Raw genomic sequence first — 19,389 nt, 5'->3', positions numbered from 1 at the left:
TGTTTCACAACCAGCGTCCCGTGACCGAGCAGAGGGGTGTGGAGTCACGTGGTCGGCTGCCTTTAAAGGCCTGAGCTGCCCAGAGAGAGAAGCTCTGCTCAGCACCAGACGACACAGACATACCTGAGGACGGCAGGATGGACGCTGCTTACAAGAGAGTCAATGGAGACTACAGCACCGAGGCAGAGACCGAGGAGATCACGGGGGTAAATCTCACACACGTTAGAATTATTGCTGCTTATTAATCTATATCTGCTGTCATAAAACAAGTCATGTTACATCGGCTTGTTCAAATCTGGTTGCTTTTATTGCAGCAGCAGGAATAAAGCTGCACACTGTTGGAATATTCCGGCGCACAAAGCAGAAGAATTGCAAACATCTCTCAGTGAATGGAGTGAAACCAGCTGATGTTAGTGAAACATTTAAACAATGTGTGCTGCCATAGTACACCGGGGGAAAAAACAAACATGCACAAAAACACCCCTGCAAACCCTGTACTGTTTTTGAAGTTATTTTTCATGAAACATTTAAACAGTTTTGATAATCAATTAGTCATTTTTTCCTGACATTCTTCATCAAATGTGATCAGAAACTGTGCATCTTTGTGTTTTGGTGTGTTGCTCTAGACGATTTTATCAGGCACTTTTCATTATTTTTTGACTTTTTTTTACATGCAAAATCATAAAGAAAATATGTGCAGATTAATCAAGAGTATCGTTAGCTAGTTTCGCTGTCCTTTTACAATCTTAAATTCGAGCTCGGAAATGTTAAATTTGCTAAATAATCACGCGGACTGTGTGTTTTACCCCTCTTTGATGCACCTGTAGAGGAAACTTCATGGCGTGTTTTTGCAAAAATCCTTTTGTACCGTGAGTGAAGCTCTATAAAACATGAGAGATGCTTGAATGTCGTGGCTTTAAGCTGGATTTTATGCTCTTTCTTCTCCTTGCGATTGTGTTTAAAGGCACACGTACAAAAAGAGATCCAAACACTAACATGCCGACGATTAAAAAAGAAAAAGAAAGTGCATTTGTGTCATTTTGTAAGCTTAGTAAGGGGTTTTTAATCACTGGCTGCTGTGTGTTTACCTTAAATGTGTCGTTCTCAGAGGAAGAGAAGAGGCTCCATGTACCTGGAGGAGGAGACCGATAAGAAGTCGGAGGTGATCTCCTGCATCTTCTCCCTGAAAGAGGAGGTCGGAGCTTTAGCCAAGGCCCTGCGGCTCTTTGAGGTAACCACAGATCAATCCAGACGTCTTTCCTGATCTTCAAAGTGCATCTACACACGCAAGCAGAAACAATACTTTTTATTACATAGTGTCATTAGCTGAGACTGGAGCTTTAATTCTGTAAAACTCAGAAACTACAGGCAGCTCATCCAGTGAGTCACCAAAGAGAGCAAGAAGGAATGCTGAATAATTCCTGGGGGTGTTCAATCACATTTTTGGTGGGGGTTTTTTTTGCACGTGAATAAGCCTGACTTAACATGTGACCTCATAATGATCTCTGTTGTATTAAATGACTACTATAAAGCACATTTAGACACATATTCTTCAACATTACAATAGCTTTTGAGAATAAAAAGGCTGAACGTTTGAAGGAAAAGTTCAATATTTGAGAAGTTTGTTAACTGGAGATTGACACCCCTCTCGTATCTGAAAGTTAGATAAAACGCTGTATAATATGTTAGGCATCCGAACCTGGAATAAAATCCACCCACCAACATCTCTACACCTCATTTGTTTACTCCTCTGGCAGGTTTGAATGAGATATTATCTTTGGGGGGGGGGGGGCTTTTGGTTTTTGCCTGAAAAAGTATCCAAATCTAAGCTTAAAATCATGATATTTCATGAAAATCATCGTACTCTACATGTCTAATTTAAAATTTTCCGAAAAATAAACCTAAATGAGGAAAGTATGGAAACAAATCAAAAACCGAATCAAGTAAAATATCTACTGTATATAGAGGGACCATTTTTTTGCCCAGTATTTGTCGGCACTTGGATAAATGTTGTACATGTTGATTCCAGTATTTTATTTTAACGCATTATAATGTTGTTCTACTGCCCAGAGGACACGTTCCAGTTCTCTGTACTTCCAGCCATGGTTGTGCTTTTTTCGTAGAGCTGCAGGATTTTAATTGCAGTGAAAAATGAGCCCACAGTGAGTGAAAATGAGAGAAACTGATCAGCTTTCAGAGGGTTAATCTGCATCCCCTGATTCCAGTCTTTGTGCTAAGCTGAGCCAACGGATTTATCTTGGTGAATGTGGGCTAGACGTTCTCATCTCAGGAAGATAAGTCAATAAGTTTATGGAAGGTTATGCACGAGAAGATTTCAAAGTCAGGATTTAACAGATTAAAGAATGGATTATGGATGAAACAAGCGAGAAACAGAGTATTCTTGTTCGCTTTCAGCAAAAACTTTTCCATCAAAACATTAATGACAGACATGTTACTGATTAACGTTAACAAAACACACCACCAAGATAAATATTTACAGATTTAAGCATCAGATCAGCTACACGAGTACGTTATTTTTAACAGCTGAATCACTTGTTTCCAACAGCGTCTGAACAGATGGTCAGTTATGACTATATGGAGCAGTTGTGGTGTAGTTTTTAATGATCTTGGACTTGTGTGGCCCTTTAAATGAGGGAACTGAACAAAATGAGCTTATGTTTGTGTATCAGTCGTCTGCAAACATGACGGGCCACTCTTTGATTCACTAACTCACCTACTATGTAGGAAAGACTGCTGGAGTATTCACCTGATTGCATCTGTATACTAAAGGACCGGCTGGATTTTATTTTCTCATTTAATTCACCTGATAGCATATTTCACATACAAATGATATACGTCTCTTTATATATTTCTATGGAAATTTATTAGATATAATTCTTATATATATATATATATATATATATATATATATGAATCATCCACTAATGACATAAAATCACCCAATAACAACATAAAATCATCAATTAGTGACATAAAATCATCCACTAATGACATAAAATCGTCCACTAGTGACATAAAATTACTAATGACATGAAATCATCCACTAGTGATATAAAATAGTGACATAAAAGCATCCACTAATGACATAAAATCGTCCACTAGTGACATAAAATCGTCCACTAGTGACATAAATTCATACACAAATGACATGAAATCATCCACTAGTGACATAAAATCATCCACTAGTGACATAAACTCATCCACTAGTGAATGAAATGAGACAGAAAATGACAAAACTGAGACACAAAATAACAAAAATGATAGACAGAATGACAAAAATGAGACACAGAACAAATAAACAGACACAAAATGACAAAAACAAGGCAGAACACAACAAAAATGAGACAGAAAAGGACAAAAAAGAGACACGAAATGGCAAAACCGAGGCACAAAATGACAAAAATGAGACAGGAAACAACAAAATTGAGACACAAAATGACAAAAACAAGACACAAAATGACAATATTGAGACACAAAATGACAATATTGAGACACAAAATGACAATATTGAGACACAAAATGACAAAAGGAGATACAAAATGATAAGAACGAGACACAAACCACAAAATGGAGACATGAAACGACAAAACGACACAAAATGACAAAACTGATACAGAAAAGGACAATAATGAGACACAAAACAACAAAACTGATATACAAGATGACTAAAACAAGAAACGAAACGCCAAAACCGAGACACAAAATGACAAAAATGAAACACAAAATGACAAAAATGAGACATAAAATAACAAAATTGAGACAAAATGACAAAAACCGTAAAGAGCCAATGATCTGAAAGTTTGCAACTACAAAAACCTAAACATGTTAATGGTTTCCCTTTGATTGATCCATTCTTGGTTAAAGAATAACATTTTATGTTGAAATCGTGCAGCCATGTGATTTTCCTCATCTCTGGGGGCAGAGACATTGTTGTGTTGACTCTGATCGATGCCAAACGTGTGCCAGATGCAACCCTCTGAATGCAGCAGTAAACATCAGGATGAACCTATGAGCTCCCACTTTGCTGATCCTCCCCCTGATCCACCCCTCTATCCTCCCACTCCTGTAAAACTCGCCAAACGACCCCCAAACCGTCAGCAGGCCCCTCAAACTCCGTCTCAAACACACAAGCTGCTCGTTTCTGACTGATCGACAGCGACGGAGCTCATGTGCTAACGTTTATCCGAGCCCTTCACATGTCTGTTCACGTGTTTAATCTACACTTTCATTGAGAAAGTCGCACATAAAGCCACCGCTGCCGCTTATCCACACATGTGATACGGCTGCACGGCTTTCTTGCGACGGCCGACCTTGACCTGGAGCCTCGGTCAGGGCGGCTCAGAGGGGTACACAAATCTGACAGAACGACCCCGGCATCCCGCTGGGTGGAAGATTTAGAGCCGGTTATGTTAAGCTGGACCAGACCGCAGAGCGAGCATGTCGAAGCATTTTTCTTTGTGCTCACGAAATGAAATACCAAGGAACTTTTTTAACTTCTTCCGAACAAAAGGATGCATTTTTTTAACTGCAAAACAATCAAATATTCAACAGACTTAACTGCATCTCCAGCTAAAGCTTCACTCTTCCTGCTAATTGCAATAAATGTCCAAATAACTAAATCTTCATTTTGAAAAAGTTTCTCTGATTTCAGAGAGGTGTTCCTTGTTAGTTTGTGTCCTATATGTATAATATATTTTGTGTAGGTCAGGAGTGTTAAACATGCGGCCCGCGGGCCAAAAGCAGCCCTCCAGAGGGTCCAGTCCGGCCCACAGAATGAGTCTGTACGGTGTAAAAATTACAGAAAAGACATTAAAGTTAAAATAACTTCTAGACCATGACAAGTTGTTTTGATCATAAAGTTAAATATTATATTGCTCATTGTTCTTTTGTCATTTTGTGTCTCATTTTTGTAATATTTTGTCTTTTTTTGTTTCTTGTCTTTTTTGTCCGATTTTTGTTGTTTCACATTTTTGTCGTTTTGTGTTTCCTTTTTGTCTCACTTGTGTTGTTAGACTTTGTTGTCATTTTGTTTGTCACTTCAGTTGTTTTGTATCTTATTTTTGTAATATTTTGTCTTGTTTTTTTGTCTGACTTTTGTCATTTTGATCATAAAGTAAAATCCTACATTGTTCAGTTCCAGACAGCTGTGACTAAATGTTGTGTTCCTTTGCAGACACTCTGTGATCTGGACGTTGTAATGTGTAAATGATAAACTGAGGCTGAATGTTGTTGGAATTGAATCTGTTTTTCTTCAGAAATGTCAGGATGTTCATAGTGTTTTGTAAAAGATAATTCCTTAATGTACTTTTTTGCATTAAAACAAAGGAAAATTGTTGGAGTTGTGAGTATTTATAGGTTACTATGTTCTGATTTTACTGATTGTGGGAGATCGGATTGGGCTCAATGTGGAACCTGAACTAAAATAAGTTTGACACCTCTGGTATTTGATACCTCTTTAGAAAGCTTAGAAACTAATTCTGCTGACAGTGAATAGCTGATTCACAGCGATGTTTCTTTAAAATGCCAACCTGGACACATCTTTGGTCGTGTCTGTGGCCTCCCCTGAGGGATGCGGGACCACATGGGCCTTAAAAATCACTGCTAAATGTAGAATAGGATCCAGATGCGAGAAAATGGGAGGCCCTGCTGCTCACGCCCTCCTCACTGAGCCTATTGCAGACAGAGAACAAACACTCCCTCTCCCTCCCCAAAAGTTTCATAACAAAAACACATTTTGATGGTTAATGCACGAGAAGAGATGTGGTTTGTTTAAGTGGGACTGTCTGTATGTTATACATTAAGAAAAAACTTGTGAATTATTATGAGAAAAGTCTGGAAATGTGTGTCCATCTTACAGTCTCACACTAAACTACTACAGTACGTCCTGAATGCCTTCAGTACGCTATCCAAGTCTGGTCTGTCTGGCTCAGTCAGTGAGCAGACAAAGAGTTCAAGGCAGAGGTCACAGTGGACTCCACAAAGTCTGATAAATCCCCAGCAGTTTAGCAGCCCCACAGCTCCCTCTAGTGGTGGGAGAAAGGCAGCTAGAAACAACAACAACACAGATTTTGTTCCTCTTTTACCCTGTTTTTGTTATTTGTAGAAGTCTTCTGCCTTCTGCTAATGGAAAACCATCCGAAATATAAAAATAATCAACATACAGCAACATAAATCAGCCGTGGCCTCACCAAAACCTCCCGTGCTCCTTTGTTTGTGCAGGACAAGGGCATCAACCTGATGCACATTGAGTCCCGACCGTCGCGGATGAACAAAGACCAGTACGAGTTCTTCATCAGCGTGGACTCCACCTGCTCACAGGCGCTGGATGAGGTCATCGACGGCCTGCGCACACAGATCAGCGGCCACGTGCACGAGCTGTCACGCAACAAACAGAAGGACACAGGTTAGTGAGTGTGTAATTGTGGTAAAACGAGATGAGCATGAATTCACAATATGAATTAATTAAAATATGTGTATGAATGTCACAGGAGAGGCTCAGCTACTCGAGCATGGCAAATATCAGGCTAAAATAAATAAACTACAGCAAATAAAAGCCGGACTTTTTGGGATTAGAGTTTCATCTCATCTGAATCTTTGTGCCAGGAAGCCAGCTAGCAGCTCTGTGAGGCGTCAGCATGCTAACATGTTCTCAACGCCAACAATCTGTGTAAGATTTCAATTACCCTGTAAAAATAAAACCCACTGATGCAGAAATGCAACATTAGTTTTATTATATATATTTATTTATTTTGCTCTTTTTTCTATATTTGGGTTTATATGTGTGTATATGAAGACGGCTGATTTTTAATGGAATATCTCCATAGGGCTCCAGAGGAACATTTCCAGCAACCATCACTCCTGTGTTCTAATGCTACATTGTGATTTTGCACGGTAGATTAGGTCAACTTTAACTCCTATAGAGCAACTTCAACTAATAATATCAACTTTGGCTAATATAGACCAACTGTAATTATTATAGAGGAACTTTAGGTAATACAGAGCAACTTTAATAACATCAATTTGAACTCATATCGAGCAATTTTAAATAATATAGAGCAACTTTAGCTAATACAGAGCAACTTTAGCTAATACAGAGCAATTTTAACTAATATAGAGCAAATTTAAATAATATAGAGCAACTTTAGCTAATATGAAGCAATATTAGCTAATGTAGAGCAATTTTAGCTAATACAGAGCAATTTTAACTTATATAGAGCAATTTTTAATAATATAGAGCAACTTTAGCTAATATGGAGCAATATTAGCTAATATGGAGCAATTTTAGCTAATACAGAGCAACTTTAGCAAATACAGAGCAATTTTAAACAATATAGAGAAACCGTAACTAATATGGAGTAACTCTAATACAGAGCAACTTTAATAACATCAACTGTAGCTGATATAGAGCAACTTTAACAAATACAGAGCAACTTTAGTGAATATAGAACAACTTCAAGTAATGCACACGACCGTCCAATAGTTTAGGATCACTTAGAAATGTCTTTTTTTTTTTTAAAAATAAAGAAAAGCAGTTTTTTGTAATGAAGATGATAACTGATGATTAGAAAACCCTTGTGCAATTATGTTAGCACATGAATAAAAGTGGGAGTCTTCATAGAAAAACATGAAAATTGTCTGTAGTGTATATGTGATTCGTACAAAGACCCAGCAGCTCTTCCACAACATTTTCCTAAACCCTACTGTTGTTTAAATATTTCAGTCTGGATCAAATTGTCGGACCGACGTTGGAATCCTGAACGCCACACAGCTAGCATGTGTAAAAAAACGTAATAAAACGGAGAGCAGTGCAGCTAAAATGGTCCATTTATCAACCAGAGCTGGGTGTTGGTGCTTCATGACCCCGAGCCAGACTCCGTAACGTCCAGCCAGCGTCGCCGAGGAGACGGATGGCCCATCACCCCCATCTAGACCCCTTTATTAGTTGTTTCCAGGATGACATTAGTTTAGCTACTGAGGACCAACAGGCCTGGCAGGAACAGAGGAGCTCTGTGTCTCTGGACCAGACTAACACAGGCCAGGAGGACATGCCAAGGTCACGGCCGGCCGAGACAGACAGGCCCACCATGGACCCTCCACACAGACACCAGGGTCTGCCGGTCAGGGTCAAGTGGACGAGGGGATATTTATCTGGAGACAGAGTGTTTACAGAGGAGCCTGGCTGGGGTCTACTGTCCTCCCGGGGCCTCGGGCTGGACCACACGGCACAAACCCAGATTAATGATCGGGCCCCAGTGTTTTCAGAGTGTCATAAATCCACACGGACCAGCAGATGCTCCTCATGTACGGCTCTGCTGAGTGTCAAAATGCCACGACGCTGACAAAAAAAATCCTGTAGGCAAACATAATGATCATCAATATCAATTTGTACTGTAATAAGACAAGAAGTACACAATATTCAGGCTGCAGCTGGTAGTTATTTTCATTGTTGATAAAAATAAAAGCTGAAATGATGTTATATGGGTCAATATATAATTGAGGGACTTTTGAAGTTCATGGGGTATATACATTTTTATTCAAAGTAAAAATGCTCTTTATGTTCATTATGATCATGTCTTTACAAATTCCATAATTATTTATTATGGAAACAATCACTTATTAATAAAAAATGACTGGATATCTCGAAAATGTCAATTAAATAACCGCATGAATTTAATAACCACTTTCTAATAAGCTAAACAATGATAAATAATAATTTTTGGCATTTTGTGTCTCGTTTTTGTCATTTTGTGTCTCATTTATGTTGTTTTCTGTCTCGTTTGTCGTTTTGTGTCTCATTTTTGTCATTTTGTCTCATTTTTGTTGTTTTCTGTCTCGTTTTTATCATTTTGTGTCTCATTTATGTTGTTTTCTGTCTCGTTTTTGTCGTTTTGTGTCTCGTTTTTATCATTGTGTCTCATTTTTGAGGTTTCATGTCCGTTTTTGTTATTTTGTGTCTCGTTTTTGTGGTTTTGTGTTTCAATGTTGTGTCTCACTTATGTGTTAATTTTTCAAGGAGAAGAAAATGCTCAAATTTTCTAATTTTGCTTCTCTAATTTGCTCCTTCCTGTTTTGGGACGTGCTAATTGCTTCAGCTCTGCATAATATGGCGCAAAAGTGGACAAAGACAGCTTTTAGTTGCTCTACAGACATTAAACATATCCTATATGCTAAACTAATCTGACCTGAACCAATACAAATTGCATACAAACATAAATTATCAGCGTCTATTGACTGTTATTATCCCGCAGTGCCGTGGTTCCCTAACGACATCCAGGACTTGGACCGCTTCGCCAACCAGATCCTCAGCTACGGCTCCGAGCTGGACGCCGATCACCCGGTGAGCGCTGACTCATCCGTCTGTCCGCCACATCCTGCCTCTGCATGTGTGCGTTTGTCCGAATCCACTCACGCCCACGGGGTCTCTTGAAAAAGCGGCGGCGTGGAGAGATGACAGGCCGCACTCGGTCGTCTATTCTCATGGAAACTATCTGGACACACAAATTGATGTCATTGCTTTAATTGAGCCCCTGTAATTATAGATAATTGCTCCCTTTTGCCACCGCCATTAAAGCAAAATGTATTCATCATGAGCTGGAAAACACTCTACAAAGGCTTCATTTGAATATGTATCTGCGTGCTCTCATTACAGACGGAGCGCATAATGCTGTCAAAGGCCACAGGGTTTAGCCTTAGCGGAGGATTTCCACTCTTTGATTTAGCTTTCAGAGGCGAGGCTGCGATCATGAGATCTAACATGGCTTTGCTTTGTGTGTGTGTGCAGGGCTTCACAGATCCAGTGTACAGAACCCGCAGGAAGGAGTTTGCAGACATCGCCTACAACTACAGACAGTAACTATTCTTAAGTTAAAATCTTTAATGCTACAATTCAAACATTATTATCGTCTGTCTGTCCCTGCTTTGCTTTTAAAATGATCATAAACAAACAGGGACAAATCGCAGGCAGGCAGTGGTGGATTTAAAGGGCTTTGTGTTTGTAATTGAAGTATTATTCACAGGCACTACAAAGGGAACCGAACCCAGTGAAATGCCCACTGAGGTTTCTCTCTTTTACACAGCTGTAAAACACTGCAAGCTAGCCCATAATGAAGTGATGCGTTTCATAGTTAAAGGTAAATCTGAGGGACAGTAGAACATGAGAAAATGAAAATCTCAACCAACAGTTTTAACTTGATCATCACCAGCATGTTAGGGAAAAGTCTGAAGTATTAGAAATTGTGCAGAAAAGTGCTGCATTTAACATAGTTTCCTAAAATATTTCCTATAACCAAAGAAATATGGCATTAAATAATTCCAGTTCATATTATTATTAATGAAAACATTATTTTAAATATACTATAAAGTATATATTCTTATAATGTCAGTATATTTTTGTATTATATTTTTTCCTAGTGCTTATTTTATGTCTGAGAAGATCCTCTGTATTTCCCCAGTGCCAAACACCAAACTGTATCTCTCAGCAAGGGCATTATTACAAGAAATTAGAAGACTCATTCCAAACGAACAATATTTAAAAGCATTACATGCAGTATATACACCCCCTGTCAAAAGTTTTAGGACACTGTCTCATTCAAATAAAGTAGAACCTGTCCTACAACTTTTGACAGGGGGTGTATTTCATCATATGGATGTGATCAGGGCAGGACTCTGATCATACATGTAAAGTTTCAGGCAGATTGGAGCATGTTCAGGGCATTTACACAGCATTTGAAATTTCATGTCGAAGGATCAAAATTCCAGAGGCCGCCACGGACACGCTCTTTGACTTTGGAAAAAGATTTTAATAACTTTGGATCATTAAGGCCTCCTGTATGTACTGGACCAATTTGAGGTGAACTGGAGTTTCCCCCTAGGAGGAGTTCGCTGTAGAAAAACATGAAAAATAGGTCAAAATCTGACATTCAACGCAAAATAGCTCACTTCCTGTTGGGTTTGGAATGTGGCTGTCACTGACTTTTTTGTTCAGCCTGATGTGCTGCATATGTGTACCACATTTGGTAGATACACCCCCTGTCAAAAGTTGTAGGACAGGTTCTACTTTATTTGAATGAGAAAGTGTCCTAAAACCTTTGACAGGGGGTGTATATTTAATTAGGTATCACTTGTGGAGATATTATCAAAAAATAGTTGTTGTTTTTTTAAATGAGGGAGACCATAGAAACGTTATGATATAAATCCTGATTACAGCCGCTTCAAAGATGCAAAAATATGAAGTAAACACTCTTATATTTGTCATCCCAACACACCTGAGTCTGTTTCTTACTCCTGTTGTCACTTTTTTACCTCAGTGGACAAACCATCCCCAGAGTGGAGTACACAGAGGATGAAAGAGCCACATGGGGCATCGTGTTCAAGGAGCTCAAGACTCTGTACCCGACTCACGCCTGCCGCGAACACAACCGGGTCTTCCCCCTGCTGGAGAAATACTGCGGCTACAGGCAGGACAACATCCCACAGCTGGAGGACGTGTCCCGCTTCCTGCAGTGTAAGCTCTGTCCTGATGAGGGCGCTGATGTCTTTATCTATATCACTTACAGCCACTACTAGCCTGAGCCAGAGCCTTAGAGATAGTAAGAGTTGCGACACTCATGCTCTCGCAGCGGGGCGGTCACGTGGTTCATGTAAGCTTGAATAGTTCCAAACAGGCAGCGCTGTCATTTCCTTCTATGGGACTGACAGCGGCGATTTCACGGTAAAAAGGGAATAAAATCACACCTCCAAGTACTTGTTTGATTATTAATTCATTGGAGTATGTATGTAAATGTCAGTTTTACATTTTGAGCCGTAAGGTGACATATTAAAGACACTTTTGGGGTTTTGGAGGGAATGTTTCACATTCGTCTTAGCATGGAAAATCGACTTTTACACAGAAATGTAAGATGATTGAAGATGTTAATTTTTGCCCAGCTGGATTATTGTATTTCCAGACAATGTCTATATTTCTCTGATTCACTTACCCGTAGTCTGGGAGTTATTGAAAAGCAGAGTAACAACAGTCCATTCAGCAGATAGTGTCCAGCCACTTCTGATGAGGCAGGAGTTGACTCACTATAACCATTTTAAGACATACACAAAGTATATATTCAAGAATAACAACTCATTATGCTTTGATGAATGAAATAGTATGTTTTATTGACAATGGGAGAAACAATGAGGGTCTTCGTGTCTTCAGTGAGGGTTCTCGGGATACTGGCGGATAGATAGATAGGATAGATATTAATAAATATATTTGTTAAATACTTACAAGTATAAGTTTATGCATTATAAAGGGTCTCATATAAAGGACGTAGTCTTGACAATTAAAAAGAGGTAGCGATGTAGCTAGGTAGCTTTCAAAGAAGAGCTAACAAGCACAAGGCAATGCCTGAAAGTCGGTCATCTGCCAATATTCACAAATACAGATAAATGTATGCACCACAAAGGGCTTCTGATATAATATAAAGACGTTAAAATTAAAAAGAGGTAGCGACTCATCAACAATTAATCCGTCAATATATCCCTGGAGATAACTTCACAGCTAACAGCAGAGTCGAGCTAAAAAAAGTAGCAGAAATTCGGTCGTCTACCAAGATAAAAAATATATATAATTACGCTGCGCAAATACAAATAAAGCTCAGCATGTGCATCATAAAGAGCCTCTGATAAAATATAGGCAGTTGACAATTCAAAAGAGGAAGGCATTTCATCAACTTACCTCCACATATACTCAACGACCTGCAGTGCAAATGAACGGTGGCTGTCAGTGTCGAAGCGGTGCTTGGAACTAAACAAGCCTCCACAACCCGGAAGTAGACCGAAAGAAAGCGTACAACGGCACCCTATGGGAGTGTCACAACTCTTACTATCTCTAAGGCTCTGGCCTGAGCTAAAGGCTCAAACGACTACACTGCATCATTTCCTCCTAGCTGTTATGTCTAATTTAAAAACAGATATTTTAATGAAATTATATCTTCATAATCTTCAAAACTAACTTAAAAAGTGGAGCAAAGCCCCTGCTAGCTCCAGCTAATGTTGGCTAGCTTAGCAGACTCAACTCCTTACTCTTAAAATGTGTGATTGCTAATTGAAAAATAATAAATTTTCATGAATGGATATCTTATTCATTAGTTTATAGTTTCCAATTAATAACTGATACATTAGCTAAATAATAGAAAAAGAGAATCTGGCTTTTTTCCTCACTTTTGTCATTTTGTGTTTTGCTTTATTTGTGCATCGTTTTTGTAGTTTTGTGTTTTAAAATTTCTTGGGTTTTTTTGTTTTGTTTCAAGTCGTTCTCATTTTTTTCCCTTGCTTTTGTCATTTTGTCTCTCATTTCTGTAATATTTTGTCTTGTTTTTGGTAGGTTTTTTTTGTCTTTCTTTGTCTGACTTTTGTCATTTTGATCATAAAGTAGAACATTATATTGTTCAGTTCCAGACACCTGTGATTAAAATTTGGAGTTGTGGTTATTCATAGGTTATTATGCTGTGATTTTACTGGCCACTGGAGATCAAATCGGGCTGAATGTGGAACTAAACTAACATGAGTTTGACACTCCTGACTAAATGTATTAAACCATTAATCCGTGTATTTTATGGATTCTAGTTGAAATAGGAAACAGAAATACATTTAATTCCTAATGATCAATAATAAAAGTGCAGTTACTCGATTTAAAATGGTGAAAAACCCTGAAAAAAAAAAAACACATTTCTTTTGTAAACATTGCACTTCCTTCTTGCAAGAAGATTCTGTTATGATTGTAAAAAAGTATTTTAAATGCATTTGGTCTGTTGCCGGCATTTAAACACTTGTTATTTTGCTAATATTTAGTATATTACCGTTTTCCTTTTGTGTCGAAATGTGAATTGCTTCTAATAACTGATAGAAACAAACTACATAACAGTATTATGAGTGCAACGTTGCATCATTGGGCTCATTCTGGAAGCTGCAGGGTGTGAATGTGGGAGGCAGGAGCTGTTTAAACGCCCCACTTCCTCTTTGTTTCTTATTCAACGCGACCAAACGCTCACCCCTCTGCTCTCTTTCATCTCCTGCAGCGTGCACAGGTTTCCGGCTTCGCCCGGTCGCCGGCCTGCTCTCGTCCCGGGATTTCCTGGCCGGACTCGCCTTCCGTGTCTTCCATTCCACGCAGTACATCCGTCACGGCTCCAAGCCCACGTACACACCAGAGCCGTGAGTGCTGAGAGTCCAGAGTCAGTATGTAACAGACAGAAAAAACAGAACGCCTCATGTTAATCAGGCATTTCTGTTTCTCGTACAGGGATATCTGCCATGAGCTCTTGGGACATGTTCCTCTGTTTGCTGATCCCAGTTTTGCTCAGTTCTCACAGGTAACATGCATGTGTTACATTCAGAGAAGACACAGTGAGATTTCATTTAAAAGGCATTTTCTAAACGACCTGCTTTGATTCTACTCTGAACAGGAGATTGGTCTTGCATCTCTTGGAGCTCCTGATGAGTACATTGAGAAGCTGGCTACTGTGAGTATAAAGTCCAAGAGAAACAAACTATAAGCTTTCTTTTGCATCTAAAAAGCTGTCCACGTAAATCAAAAACGCGACAAATGAATAGCTGGCAAGACAAGATGTTGCTGTTTTTTGGGATTTAGGTGAACTGGTCTATCAAATCTTAAGACTGCAGGTTTACAATGCATAGATCAACCTTTCCTGTGTGTTGTTTTTGTCGTATAAATCACGTTTTATGAACCTGTGTCTGCAGGTGTACTGGTTCACCGTGGAGTTCGGCCTCTGCAAGCAGGGATCTGAGATCAAAGCCTACGGTGCTGGTTTGCTTTCATCGTTTGGCGAGCTGAAGGTAAGAGGAGGCTCCAAGAAAACAACCTGTGGGGCAATATGTCGGTGCGGGACTTTTTGTATCATAGTTGACATTTTTGCCGTTTTCAGGCTAAAAATCAACATGGCCGCCATGTGGAGCAGGTCATGTGATCTGGAATTAACACACTCCCAAGAGACAAAATGACAAAGACAAGACACGAAACAATAAAACCGACAAAATCGAGACACAAAATGACAAACACTGAAAATAAAACGACAAAAACAAGACACAAAACGACAAAATCAAGACACAAAACGACAAAAACAAGACACAAAACGACAAAATCAAGACACAAAAAGACAAACCCAAGATACAAAATGACAAATACGAAAAACGAAACGACAACATCGAGGCTGAAAACAACAAAAACGAGACAGGAAACGACAAAATCAAGACACAAAATGACAAAATCAAGACACAAAAAAGACAAAACCAAGACACAAAATGACAAATACGAAAAACGAAACGACAACATCAAGGCTGAAAACAACAAAAACGAGACAGGAAACGACAAAACTGAGACACAAAATGACAAAAATGAGACACAAAACGACAAAAACGGAACAAGAAATGACAAAAACAAGACCCAAAATGACAAAAACAAGACATGAAACGACAAAATCGAGACACAAAGTGACAAAAACGAGACAAAAACTGTATTTTCTTTGTGTATTTCCTATTCAAACACAGTCAGCTTGTTGCTGAGGCAGTGGGTTAGTGGTCCACTCAGACTTAGGTTTAATGTGTCACTGGGGGAGTCGGCCTTACTGCCCAGCGGGGGGGGGCAATAAAGTGGTTCAGTGGGTAAGTGGGGGCGGAGAGAATGAAAACCTGTCGAGGTCACAGTTACATCAGCTGCTGTCAGAGGATGTCCACTCTGAATCATGCTGCACTTCCTGCTTACTGACGAGAATAGAGTTCGCTCATTGACAAATTTTATTCCACTCGGTTGAAAGAATTAAATTTTCCTACGCTTCTTTCTTTCAGTACTGTTTAACAGACAAGCCCAAAGTCCTGCCCTTTGACCCCGACAAGACCAGCTTCCAGAAATACCCAATCACAGAGTACCAGCCCGTTTACTTTGTGGCTGAGAGCTTTGAGGATGCCAAGGAGAAAGTGAGGTAAGACGGGATTTGTATTTACCTTTTTTTTTTTTTTTTTTAAACCTTTGGATAGCGTTCAGTCACCTCAGGTTCAACATTTCTGTCTGTCTGTCTGTCTGTAGGAAGTTTGCAGCCACCATCCCCAGGCCTTTCTCTGTACGCTACAACCCCTACACCCAGAGCATCGAAGTGCTGGACAACACCCAGCAGCTCAGGAACCTGGCAGACAGCATCAACAGTAAGCACAAAGCAGTCTCTTTTCCTTTGGCTAAGTGTGTTTGATTCATTGCAGGACCCATCATCACTGGTTCCATGAGTTTTCACAACAGGATAAAGCAATAGAACGAACATTTGGAGACAAATCTCATAGAAAAATACTGTAATTATATTCTTATTCCAGAATGGCAGTGTATGTCAACTTTACTTCATTTAGATCAACTTTAGCTAATATGGAGCAATCGTAACTAATATAGAGCAACTGTAACTCCTTTAGAGCAACTTTAACTAATGTAGAACAATTTTAACTCCTTTAGAGTAACTTTAACTATTATAAAGCAACTTTAACTATCCATCCATCATCTATAAACCGCTTTATCCTCACTGGGGTCATGGGGGGTGCTGGAGTCTATCCCAGCTGACTCGGGCGAAGGCAGGGGACACCCTGGACAGGTCGCCAGTCTGTCACAGGGCCACATATACAGACAAACAATCACACTCACATTCACACCTACGGGCAATTTAGAGTTATCAATTAACCTCAGCATATTTTTGGACTGTGGGAGGAAGCCGGAGTACCTGGAGAAAACCCACGCATGCACAGGGAGAACATGCAAACTCCATGCAGAAAGATCCCAGGCCCAGGCCAGGATTTGAACCGGGGATCTTCTTGCTGCAAGGCAAAAGTGGTAACCAGTATACTACTGTGCAGCCCCCAACTTTAACTAATCTAGAGCAATTTTAACTAATGTAGAGAAACTTCAACTAATATACTTTAATTCATATAGATCAACTTTTAGTGATATAGAGCAACTTTAACTATTATAAAGCAACTTTAATATAGAGTAACTTGAACTAATAATATCAAATTTAACTAATATAGACCAACTTTAACTGAGATTAAGCAATTTTAACTCATTTTGGTGCAACTTTAACTCCTTTAGTCCAACTTCAACAGAAATTCTTACTCCCTAAATTCGTTATCGGCCCCAAACTCCAGTATCAGTCGGGCTCTGCTCTACCGCCATTATTTTGAGATACTTTTCTAATAATTCCAAGATATGAGCCTAAAACGTATGCAAGTTGTAAAAACGTCAGGAAATTTTTGTCCAGGTTTCTGCAGCAGTGTTTTACTTGGGCTTTGTTGTCCTTGAAATCATTAGCAGCTCCTCGGGTTTAGTATTGCAACTCACTGAATTGTTGGGATTTAAAGCATCACTTAAAAACAAATAAAAAGTGCTCTAATAACCTAAACTAACTGTGACAGTTCAGGCTGATGAGCACAGCGGGCTATGAGCGAGCCCAACTCTGACAGGATTATTTCTGTCTCGTCGCCAGGTTATGAAAGTCTATCGACGTATTTTCCGTTACGTTATCTTTGTTTTTTGACTTTGCTGTTTTGTTTATTTCAGGTGAATTGGGCAAACTGTGCGAAGCCATGCGGAAACTGGAGTAGCTGCACATGTAACTGGATTCACCCAGAGAGAATCTTCTGTCCTTCACTAAAACGGCTGTTGATGGGTCGGGCTGCCGGTCTTTTGCAGTTCTGCTTAGCGTGCTTGCAAATTAGCTTCCTCTGTATTAAAAACCAATATGCAAGTCAAATAAAGACCATATAAGTGTAATCCAGCTAGTAGGAAACATTCTGTGTATTGTAGTTCAGTGAATGAAGTGTAGCCTGTTACTTATGGATGATGATAGGAAGTGTGTCTGTAAAAGCTGAGGATGTTACTGTCCATATTTTAACCGCATAACTGTTACTGAAAGAGTGTTTTTTGTTTTTCAAAATAGGGGCTTTTGTTGATCTCTGAGGCACTTTTAATGAATTTCAAATCTAACGTGAACATCTGATTTTGCTTCACGACTTCAGATTTTTTTCTATGCATTTTGAAATGAGAGATAACTCCTGTCGTTAGCTTTCGTTTCCCTCAGATAAATTGAATGTTTTGTATATGCATGAAACAAATAAATATTTCTCCTCTTTGACTTTCTTTTCCACGTCTGTCCACTATTCCACCCCCAAACTCTTTGATGTTTCTGTGTGACGATGACAGTGTAAAGTGTCTGACACTCAAGATAAGCATTGTTTTAACTCAAAATATCTACGTTTAAATGTTGCTCTTCCAACACAAATGATTGAAAAGATAATATTATAAGACAGTGGCCACTTGATATTTGTTGCTAACCTTTCTGTACTTTCATTTATATGGTTCTGAGTTTGATTCCGATATTTCGCAGAAAAAAATGCAATAACTGCTGAATGAATAAATAAAGAAAATAATTTCATTTTTGGTCCCTTAACAATTACAGAAACAAAGATATGAATTACAGGCAGTACATTTCGCTGTTTAACAATACTTTGTCCTTTGGTATTTGTTTATCTTTACAAGAGAGAGGAAATATTAAGTACAAAACATGCAACAAAGCATTAAACCTCTGGGAAATTATAGGACCTTAAAAAAGAGTCAATCTATAAATTAGTTATGAAATACATCCAGTCTTGTAGGTTATAGTACAAGTGAAGTTACTGTAAAACATTATTTCTGCAGCCCTCTGACGCCCTTTTAATGTTAAATCACGTTTTCTCTACTCCATTATTTTCTTTGCAATGAAGTCATGACTCATATGAACCAAAAACAAAAACCAGACACGCCTTTCTCAGACGTAAAACATGTCATCTTTGACAGCATTTTAAATCTATAATGGTCACACATAGTCTGACACTAATGTTCCTCCATAACAACACAGTGAGTTGTTGTTCTAGTCTGGGACATCATGACGGTTGCTGAAGACAGACAGAAATGTTCATCATTTTAACTTTCTTTTAACTGAAACTGGAGACATGTTGAGTCATTAATAATTTCACAACGTGGTTATAAACTTACCTGTCAGCTCAGCCCACTCCTGGAATGACTCCTGGCTGGAGTTTACTCCTGTATGTTACTGAGAAGACAACGGTGAGGAATAAATGGAGTCAGAGCTCCATGTTTTGGACAAACAGCGCAAGGACATCATTCTGCACGACTCCGACACTTCACAGCATTTACTGTTTGATGAGAAATTAAGAATATATCGGCGTTTAATCTGCAAAACTCCAGCTGAAGATAATTATTTAGAAAAGGGCTAAAAACGACCGATAAATCAGTCAGGCCCTGTCTTCCATTTTGAGTCTCTTGTATCTGCCACTTCCGGATCA

At 39.0% G+C, this 19,389-nt stretch overlaps 1 protein-coding gene across 1 annotated transcript; it reads left to right on the top strand.

Moving 5' to 3' along the window:
- Positions 1-42: 42 nt before the first annotated feature.
- pah (phenylalanine hydroxylase) lies at positions 43-18,179 on the top strand. Its single transcript, XM_051951960.1, has 13 exons — positions 43-206; positions 1,109-1,231; positions 6,241-6,424; positions 9,270-9,358; positions 9,803-9,870; positions 11,328-11,524; positions 14,076-14,211; positions 14,300-14,369; positions 14,463-14,519; positions 14,758-14,853; positions 15,862-15,995; positions 16,100-16,215; positions 17,606-18,179. The coding sequence occupies exons 1-13, from the start codon at positions 138-140 to the stop codon at positions 17,647-17,649; spliced, it is 1,383 nt and encodes a 460-aa protein (XP_051807920.1). The 5' UTR covers positions 43-137; the 3' UTR covers positions 17,650-18,179.
- The last annotated feature ends 1,210 nt before the right edge of the window (positions 18,180-19,389 follow it).

The sequence above is a fragment of the Acanthochromis polyacanthus genome, chromosome 1, assembly GCF_021347895.1.
Source record: "Acanthochromis polyacanthus isolate Apoly-LR-REF ecotype Palm Island chromosome 1, KAUST_Apoly_ChrSc, whole genome shotgun sequence".
NCBI lineage: Eukaryota > Metazoa > Chordata > Actinopteri > Pomacentridae > Acanthochromis > Acanthochromis polyacanthus.
This window is presented reverse-complemented; position numbering and strand designations above follow the sequence as displayed.